Source organism: Macrotis lagotis, chromosome 8, assembly GCF_037893015.1.
Source record: "Macrotis lagotis isolate mMagLag1 chromosome 8, bilby.v1.9.chrom.fasta, whole genome shotgun sequence".
Classification (NCBI taxonomy): domain Eukaryota; kingdom Metazoa; phylum Chordata; class Mammalia; order Peramelemorphia; family Peramelidae; genus Macrotis; species Macrotis lagotis.
This window is the reverse complement of record NC_133665.1, coordinates 162,504,208-162,514,445: the sequence shown is the minus strand read 5'-3', so window position 1 is coordinate 162,514,445 and position 10,238 is coordinate 162,504,208. Positions and strand designations below refer to the sequence as shown.

The following is a 10,238-nucleotide window of genomic DNA, read 5'->3' as shown; positions in this document are numbered from 1 at the left end:
TATGGTCTTGTGCTAAAAGTGAAAGAGCCATTTCTATTTGTAAAATGGATGCTGGGTTATTATAGAATATAAAGAAGAGAATATTTTCTCATTATGTAAAACTGACTAATACCCATGCTGCAGAGTTAATTCTAAAAATGTGCAGTGGGTGAACTTAATATTCAAAATGAGGGACACCTTGCTACTTGCACAGGAATCTAGCTACAATTTCAAGAAAAGGGGAAAAATATTTTCCAAATTGTTAATACCCCAATATAGGTGGTGATGGTGGGAGCAGGTACAACAGTGAATAAGGAACACTAGTTCCAACCTACTATTTTTTCCAGACTCATTGAACATTAATCTTTGGAGCTTTCCTGGTCTCACTTTCCCCAGCTGTCAGATGAAGGAGCTAGATTAGCTGATTCTTTCAAGGTCAAAATCTATGATTTCATGATCATATCCACCCTTCACATATTCTTCATACAAATTGGCATAGAATCCAAATGTCCCTAAGTAGAAACAGTGACTTCAAAAGTCTAAGTATCATGGTAGATCTGGCTTAAATTGTGGGACTGTCTGAATTTGGAACAGGTAGAAGCTAACCAACTCACCCATCATTCAGGGAAAGAAAACTGAATTTAGTCAAAGGAATGAAAAATTAATCTGATCACTGGTCCTTATTAACTATGTCACCTTGGGCAAGTCACTTCACTTTTCTTAAATTGTTTTCTCATCTTTAAAATAAAGAAACTGAATGTTTGAGGTCCTTTCTAGTCTTGAATCTATTATCCTATGAACCCAAGTTGAAATGAGTAAGAAAATCTCTGCTCAAATAGTTGGGAAGTTGTCTCTAACTGGGTAAGGATGCTTTGATGTAATTGAACTATTATTTAGCTGTTTCATGCTAATATTGGAACTTTCTTTTTGAATAGGCCTTTACATTTTTTTTAAAATGAAAGATGTAACCAATACCTTATAGTTTCCAGATGTTCATGTAAAAATATCAGGAAATATAGCACATTAATTAGTTGTCTTCTCTCAAAATCAATCAATAATCTTTTATTAAAAACCTTCTACAAGTCAGAAACTGCTCTAAATGCAGGGGATGCAAATATGAAAAAAAACAGACAATTTTTGCTCCCAGCAAGCTCACATTCTAATAGGGAGATAAACATGTAAAGGGGTAGTTCACTAGGGAGAAGAGTTTTGGTTAGGCGAGCCGCAGGAATTATGAGTGTAGTCAGAGTTTGCTATACCCTTTCCAGTAGCAATAGATATTTGACTATTATTCTCGGAGCAAAATCAAATAGTGGAAGGGCTGGAATGGGGAATGACTGGAAGGGGTCAGCAGAGCAGATATCAAGGTACCCATACTAAATGGATTCTGATATCCTAGTTCATGGCTGCATGGTTTGGCATGATCTGGGACTAAATAGATGAAAGTAATCCTCTAATAAGATCAACCCAAGCCCAGGAGAGAGAGAGCCAAAATTCCACTAGAAGGGAGAGGAAGGACATGGGAAATGAGGAGTATGGTTACACTCTCAGAAGATTGGATTCTGAAAGATCATTGTGTCTGATGAGAAGAAGGTCAGTAAGGGCAGAGCAGGTGGAAAATCACAAGAACAAATTTATGAGCATAATTTGCCTAAAGACAACACAATGAAATCTTCTGCAATGAAGGTACATTCAAGAATAGTTATAACCAAGATAGATTTTCAAAGAAGATTGTCTGTTTTCTTTTCCCTGGTTTGAGCTCAGAAATCATTATTTTATATTGTTATTTGTTATTATACAAATATTTTGTGGTGGTCCAGATTTTTATTCATATTAATAATTACAAATGTTATCAGGAGGGGGAAAAAACATCCATTGTATCTGGATGACATGCTGCCTTAAGAGCTCCATGCTGAATGGATAGCCATATTTTTATGTCTTTTTTTAGTGCTTGTAGAAATTCAAGTTCAGAAAACTGTAGTTTCTTTTGCAATCTCCTGTTTACTCTATGAGCAGAAATCAGGAAAAGAAGCAATTGATTAACCGAGGTCATTCTCCTTCTGAAGCATGCACACAGTTCCCATTAATGCTCATTAGAACTAAGGAGAACCTTCCTGTAACAAATTAAAAATAGACATAACCTGTTATGGCATAATCATAGACACAGATTAATACGGTCTAGAATTACAGCACTCCGCCGAAGCACATCAGACTCCAAATCCACCAGAGATGTTTCAGAGACATCGGCTGTAATTACAGCAACATAGTTCCTAATCATTTAATTCCCTTTTCTACCTAAACTGAACATATAAGTGAGTTTTAAAGGATTGTATAAATAAATTTTTAATTATAAAATGATGTTCTATCATCCATTATTAATAGTAACCAACAAAGCATGATGTTTATGTATGAGTCTATTAAGAAGAAGAGCTAATGTATGGATGTCGGTCCTAACAAGAGGGCCTCAGTTCCTCTTGAATTTGGGAATAGGGCTGAATCCATGGTGCAAGCTGGTGAATGCAGTCACAGAAAGAGAGGATTAGCATGCCAGCTGGGAAGCAGAAATGCAGTGAAAACATTTTGTGTTGGTTGTTTTGGATTTGTGTTCCATCTATGATTAAAGATTTTATTTGTCAGGATCGTGCAGTTGTGAAAATGTGAACAAGGACCTTTTGTGCAGAATGCAATTCTTCCCAAATGGATGCAAGATAATGTGATATACAGAGTCCAAGATGTTTATAACAAATAGACCTCACATCCTGGTCATATGGGAAATTTCTAGGAAATCAAAGAGTTTTTTGGGTTTGGTTTTTTTTTTTTTTGGTTTTGGTTTTTTAGGGGATCTGGTGCTTTCTTATGTTAGCGATAACAGATTTCTGAAATCTCCATGGCCAGCTCTAAGCATTCGCTTGTCTCGTGGCAAGATTCAAATAGGCTGCAGTCGACATCACAATTGCAATTGCAGTCGTTTCTGGGGTGATTCTCATCAGAGGCATGGTGGTATCGATGAGATGGACAGCATGTGTTTATACACACAGTTTCACAGGTATCCGGTAGCATTAGAAGACAATCCAAAAACTGGCAAAACAGACAGGTGAGGATAAGTGAGGCACATTCATCTGTCCAAAAAAATAAAAGAAAAAGAAGAGAAGAGAAAAATAAGATTATAAGAAAAACAAAAGTGTAGTTTTGAGGAAGGCATAATGGTTGAAGTCAGATAGAAAATTTAAAAAGTGTAAGTGACAAACAGGACATCCAATTCTGAATGAATGACCCATATTTCAGTCACAATTACATTTTTTCTTTCAATTTTTTTGAAATATAATCACAGATTCAAGGTACTTTGTTAATGTGTTCACCACTAACCCTTTTTCGCATGTTCCCTCTTCCCTCCAATAAATACTCACACAAAGTTACTTTTATCTGTAATTTAAAAAAATATTATTTAGCATTGTCCCAGTCTGGTTTCTTAAGTATACAATGAGGATAATAAAATTTGTGCTACATATGGGGGTTGTTCTTGGAGGAACACTGGTACAATGTGAAGCTCTCACCCCAAAGGTGTAAAGTATTTTATTTTATTAGTTCCACTTCTCATGCCCCTCCTTTATTATAGATACTCACCATCGAGGTGCTTAGGTTAAGATACATACTAATCTATTTAAAGAAAAGTTCCCTTTAAGAAAATTGGCTTAAGAATTCATTATGTGGACCTGTAAAAATCCAAAAAGGATCTCCAAGGGCATTTCTGGTAATTGGGAACTCCAGCCAAACAGCTGCAAGAGCTTCCCGCTGACTATATTTTATTTTTCATTGAGGAATATGCTAGAAAATTTGGCAATCCTATTGCTATAATAACTTTTCACTTTTTCAGGTAGGAAAAAAAACAACTTCTTAAAACTGGCTGGTTTTGTGTAACTTAGAAGTGAGTGAAAAGGAATCAAGGCAGGATATCTAATGAACTGAAATCATCTGAAGATCATGGCTGGCTGAAAAAGTGCTCCCTCACCACCCCAAGAAAACATCCCAACTTTCTCTTTTCCTCCAAGATGGACTGATTATCTGTTTAAAATTTAATTTTCATAAGGAATTTTATTCAATAAAATGTTCATAACTAACAGTTGTTGGGTTCAATAAACAGTAACCTGATCATGAGACAGAAAAGTTTGCTCCAGTAAGACCCAGGCTCCCCTCCAAATTCCCTTGTACCCTCAACTCACTTGCCTCTAATAACTTTTTAAAGCTATTTTTTCTTTGTGGTTCATAGGCTTGTTAAATTTTTAAGAGGAAGAAAAATATGGAAACTCTCCCCAAATAGAAGAAATATCTTTTTTAAAAAAGAAAATCTCCCCCTACCCCCTTTGTAAAGTATTCCGTAAAGCTGTACTGTGAGCTGTGAATTTTGGTATGTATTTTTTTTTCCTTTTAATGAGATGGCAGTGAGAACTCCCCTCTGACTCTTCCTGACGAGTATAATTGTCACAGAAGGCTGCAGGTGCTGGGGCAATTACTCAATATTTATAGTATAGGCAGCCGTGCGCCCCTAATGCTGCCCGTCTCAGTGAACGGCACTTGCCTTTTGCCAGTTCTGGTTGGTTTTGAGTCACACTGTGCCAGCTTTTGGCATATGGACTGTTCGCCAATCTCCCATAAATAACCAGAAAACCATCCACAAACATATAGAAGCATGCTAGCAGGCTGTATACATTCCAACAGGTCTATGCATTTCAGAATAGGGAAGTGTTAGCTGTTAGACATATGGGGGAAAACCTTCAATGCATTAGTGGCTAGGAGATTGTGGCAGCAGCACCTAAAAGGGAGAAGGTTGGCAGTGAGGACTCTACTTTGCTCTTGGGGGCAAAGGAACCATCAGCAAGTTGACATAGATTTGCCTTAATACCATTCAAATAGGACCCACTATAAGCCCCTGATGGAAAGTTTACATAATACATAATACATGTGTGGTAGAAAATATCTATCTATCTATCTAGCTATCTATCATCTATCTATCTAGATATAGATATAGACACAAATATACACACAAATCCTTGTGTGTAAAGTTGAGGGGGTGGGACCATATATTTTCTTTAAAAAAACAAAACAACCAAAAACATTTTACCATATTGTAAGAATAAGTGTGATTGTGTTTTTCTGTGATCAATACATTATCTCTAATGTTAGCAATTGTAATATCTATTTAATGATGTCAAAATTTGAAAATTTCTTGGGTTTTCCCATTTCTTAAGAAATATTACAGTGAATAACACACTGGACATTGGAGACAGAAGACCTGATGAGGTCATGGCCTCAGGCATTTTCTTCTGGCTAGTTGGCACAGTGGACAGAATGTTTGATCTGCAGTTGGGAAGACCTGAATTCAAATCATCAGGTATATATTAGACATATGACCCTAGGAAGGCACTTAATCTTATACAGCAGATACTAGCCCAGTGGGCAGAATGCTGGGTCTAGAATTTGAAAGACCTGAATTCAAATCCTAATTCAGACATTTTACTACCTATATGATACAAATCATTTAACCTTTGTCTGCCTCTGTTCCTTGTTGTTGAGAAGACCAAATAAAATAATTGTAGATGCAGGCATACATGTTAACTTCCTATCTTTGTAAGAAAGCTTGGACAAATCACAATCTCTTTCCATCTGAATTTCAGCATTTGTATTATGGGAATAATAAAAGCATCAAACTCCCAGGGTTATTACGAGGAACCTATACACAAAAGCTTATGTATGATATAGGTGCATATATGTTCATATACATATACACACAAATATATATATTATAAATATTTTATTTTTTGAATATCTTCTAACAACAATATGACTATAATAATAATAATAGCTTTTAATAATATATATTTATATAATCCTTTCAGATACATTTGTACAAGCACAAGACATTTATAAGTGTGGATATATATTTAGACATATGTATACATATGTGCCTGAAAGCATTTTACAAAAGCTACCTATTCTTATAAAGTATTATTTATACATGTTTAAAACATAAGAAAATAGATTTCTATCTGAAAGGGAACTTGGAAGAGATCTACTCATTCAATTGCCAATGGACGAAGCTGGGGCAGAGAGAAATGAAGTGTTTTGTCCAAGGTGACAAAGGTAGGAAGTAACCAAACTGGAACTGGAAACCAGACTTTGGGGACTCCGTGACTTTCAGTGTAAGTGATGAGACTAATTTTGCCAAACAGTCTGAAGTTGGCCTCCTTCTCCGGTCTTGGCTTCCAGGACACATGGTAAACCTTATTTCAAATGTTATTTTTTCTGTATCCCTTGGCAGAATTATCATTAGGTCCACCTATGCCCCCATTTTGCACTTGAGAATAGAACTTGTTTTCTCAGTTTCTAAGTTAGTCTTTTTTTTTAAATTTGGTCGTAAAAAGTGGCTACTCTTGCCCAGGGTAAACATGGCGACATTAATGAATTGAAAACAGATTTCTCCCCTAACTTGAAAATATGTTCCAGTCTTTGCTTTCTCAAAAGAAGTATTAAGGAATTCTACACTAGCAGAGGGAATCGTTTTGCATATGGCCTGTTTTTGTTTGCACAAAAGTAAAATAAGCAGTTCAGAACAAATTTTCTAACTTGTTGGAAAGAAAAATGGAGTTTTACTTCCTGAGAGCAAGGATATTTTCTTTTCTCTTGCCACACTTTTTCATGGGACTTTAATGTTTAAAAAAGACCAAAACACATGACCGGAGTCCCCTTCCAGCATCCCTGCCTCTTCCCACGATTGATCAAAGATATGTTTTTGTTTCCTTCTGGGCTCATTCCAAAGAGGTCACAGACCTTAGATCCAGTATGACCTTGAACAACTGAAACCTTGCTATTTTCTAATGTTATGTATCTTCTTTTCTCTCTCTCTCTTTTTTAAGAATCATAAAGATTTGGCTTCACTAAAACACCATGTATAAACAAGTTTTTAATTAGATTTAAACTTAAAATGGATTTTAGAGATAATTCAATCTAAGCACCTCATTTTACAGATGAAGAAAATGAGTTCCAGAGATTTTGGATGCTGTGATCAAGTCAAGACAGGAAGTATGGGATGGTATAGGACAGATTTCTACTCAGGTCTTCTATTTCTACATCCTCCACTCTTTCCATGAAAGCATTTCCCATGAAGCAAGAGAAGATCCAAGAATTCTATTATATGCCCTTCTTCGTTTTAGGGAAAATAATTTAAGAACAATGAAATAGAAATCTATAGAGTCCATTTTGTTCCAGACTCAGAATGATACTAGATGCAGTTACGATGGCATGAAAAAGACTAAAATGAAAGAAATCTTAACATGAATTTTGGCTGGGGATTTGAACTTGAAAAGAGTTGGCTTCCTCCGAATACTTCTGATTAATCCTCATTCCATATTTTTCTTCTTCCTTTTGGGGGTTTAATTATTTTTTTTGCAAGGCAGTGGGGTTCAGTGACTTGCCCGAGTTGACACAGCTAGGTAATTATAAAGTGTCTGAATTTGGATTTGAACTCAGTTCCTCCTGACTCTGGTGCCCGTGCTCTTTCCACTGTTCTGCTAAACTGCCCCTGGGGTTTAAATCTTGGCCCCGCTTTTTTGGTTAGCTTTCACCAGAATCTTGTAGTAAACATTAAGGAGATCCCAGCTGGATGTGCCTAAAAGCTCATCATATCTTGAAGGAACATTTTTATTTGAATGTTTAGCTATGGTAGACTTTAGATGAACCCGAACAATGCATCCAGACAACAAAAGGACTGCTTCCAGTCCTGTGTTTCTTGTCTTTCCTGTTTCTGCTACTTAGTATTAATATTATATATAGAAAGGAACAGGATGAGAACCTTTGGAGAAACAGCAACCTATGCCACATTATTACCCATTATTCTGCCTTAGCACCCCTTTCTGCAATATGTTGACACTATTGGAGATACTATCCAAGATGTTCAAACATGCCACCAGGAGAGCCCTGATGGGTTAGACTATGGGAATGAGGTGTGCATGCCTCTTTTCTCCATCATGCTCCCTAATATGTCAATGTATCATTGCATGGAAATACCGAAGATAACGGATGAATTTCACAGGACCTCTTTATGTTTTTGTTCAACCTGGGACCCTAAAGTATCTGATCCAAAAATAAAGAAAATCCTTACCCCATCCCTTTTACAACTGGAAGTGCTTCAATTTAAAAAAAAAGTACTTTAACATATAATGTGAATAAATAAAGTGTGATTGAGTGTCTTTCTATAACCAATGTATCATCCCCAATGTTTTCAATTGTAATACATATTTAAATATGTCAAGTGCTATTTGAGTTCAGACAAGCACAACTAACTTTTAAGTCAGTTCTTTAGAATTAGAATGACTGGATTTTGGTGATCCTGAGTAAATTTGTGCTTTTATTTTTTTCTGAGTAAATGAACTGAAATAATTATAAAATTGAAACATTTTATAAGGTGACACGGCTGCATTTAATTGTATGAAATTTACAGGGTAGAAAATGTAATCATTTTATCCAGTAGGCCATGGTGTAATTAAGACTATTCTTTTTAGGTACCTTATATTTATGATTTTCCCCTCCACCTAGATAGCATGTATCAAATTCAAAATTACACATCCATTAGGCATCTTCTCAGGCTTTAAACACACACACACACACACACACATTCACACGGTATGTTTTCTAATAACACATATATCCTTCCATTCATTAACCCCAGTGATGCCCTAGCAATCAAAAGGGAGTTAGATAATCCAGGACCCAGAAGACAGACAGAGAGAGAGAGAGAGAGAGAGAGAGAGAGAGAGAGAGAGAGAGAGAGAGAGAATTCTCTAGACTTTCTCCATTATTCTGGAGAGGGGCCACACAAAAAGCACATTTTCCCAACAAAGTGATGTTGGAGCACATAGACTCTGATGTTCAGTGAAGAGACTTAAATTCCCATCAGAGCACACACCATGAACTGTGCTAATGGAAGCAGCACATTTTACAAAATCTGCATGGGTGAGGCTTTTTCATCCTGTTTTAAGTGGGGCAATGTATATAAATAATAGATATTAGCAATTAAGCATCCATTCCTATGCATGGGTTTATACATTTGAAAATAAATTAGCCACAAACTGCATAAAAGTGGATGTCAGCTTCCCTCTTTCTGTTTCAGTTTTCCCCCTGCTATTCTTGAAAGACTTCACTGTATTTATCTCAGTAAGAACAATGACCCCCCCTCCCCATTTCTCAACTCCAACATTATTAAATTAATTGCAGCCACTAAATCTTCCAATAACTAAGTAACTCGATAACTCTCAAATTTCTTGGTTGCTTTTTTTTTTCCTTTTAGGATTGAGGACATTGAGAGTGTTTTGCACTTCCTTCCCTAGTACCATATTCTGGGTAGTTTATCCTCTTGCCTAGTACCAAAAACTCTTTCCTTGATGTCCTGTCACAATGGGGTGAGTAAAGGATGAACTATTAGCTGACAGGTCAGTCATAAACTTGCATTTCCTGGGTCAGACTGGCTTCAGTCCAGATCTTAACAAAAGCAACCTCATTCAATTAGCCTTATTAATTTCCTCGGCTATTTTTAACAATGAAAAGAGGGTTATTTATGTTGCACAAAGCTACTGTGTACCAGTTACCATTTTAATGGAGCAATTACTATGGCCCTTCATTGAGAATGCAAAGACCCAGACTAGGAGCCAGTCTCATTATTCAGGGATCATCTATACAATAGATCAGAATATTTCATTGGGAACATTATGGCTTATTGTGTTGATCTGTACATTGGGAGTTCTTAAGTCAAGGATTGTTAGCCTGATCCCACTTGGATACCAGTTCCAAGTACCCTGGGGACAATTCTGTAGAATGTTTTATTATTGGACTTCTCATTGGGAATTTCTGATTCTGGGACTTTGTGCCCATGTTGTCATTTGAGAATGTCTGTTAATTGCTTAGGCATTCATTTTGCTGTGTTACAAGGGAGGAGGTTTCTGGGCATTATTTTCTCCAAAGAAAGTGGCCTTTCCTAATTTCTCTGATTATTTTCTCTTGAAATTTCTTTACATATCTTTTTAATTTACCTTTTTATGCACATGCTAAATCGTTCCAATAGAAAATAAGCTATTTGAGGGCAGAGACTGGTTTATTTTTTATCTTCATATCCCAATACTTTGGATAAAATTGTTATTTAATTTTTTTAAAAAATTGAATAGTTGAACAAAAAATCCAGTAATAATTTAGTATTACCTAGAAGATATCAT

The 10,238-nt window shown here is 36.1% G+C and overlaps 1 protein-coding gene across 3 annotated transcripts in view; it reads right to left on the bottom strand.

The window, feature by feature from the left end:
* Positions 1-253: 253 nt before the first annotated feature.
* Positions 254-10,238, bottom strand: part of MDFIC2 (MyoD family inhibitor domain containing 2) — a 332,530-nt gene continuing 322,545 nt past the window's right edge. For all 3 annotated transcript variants that reach the window (XM_074198749.1, XM_074198750.1, XM_074198752.1), the window contains one exon: positions 254-3,098. In XM_074198749.1, coding sequence (XP_074054850.1) covers positions 2,839-3,098 — 260 coding nt within the window. In that variant the 3' untranslated portion in view covers positions 254-2,838. The remainder of the gene's footprint in view (positions 3,099-10,238) is intronic.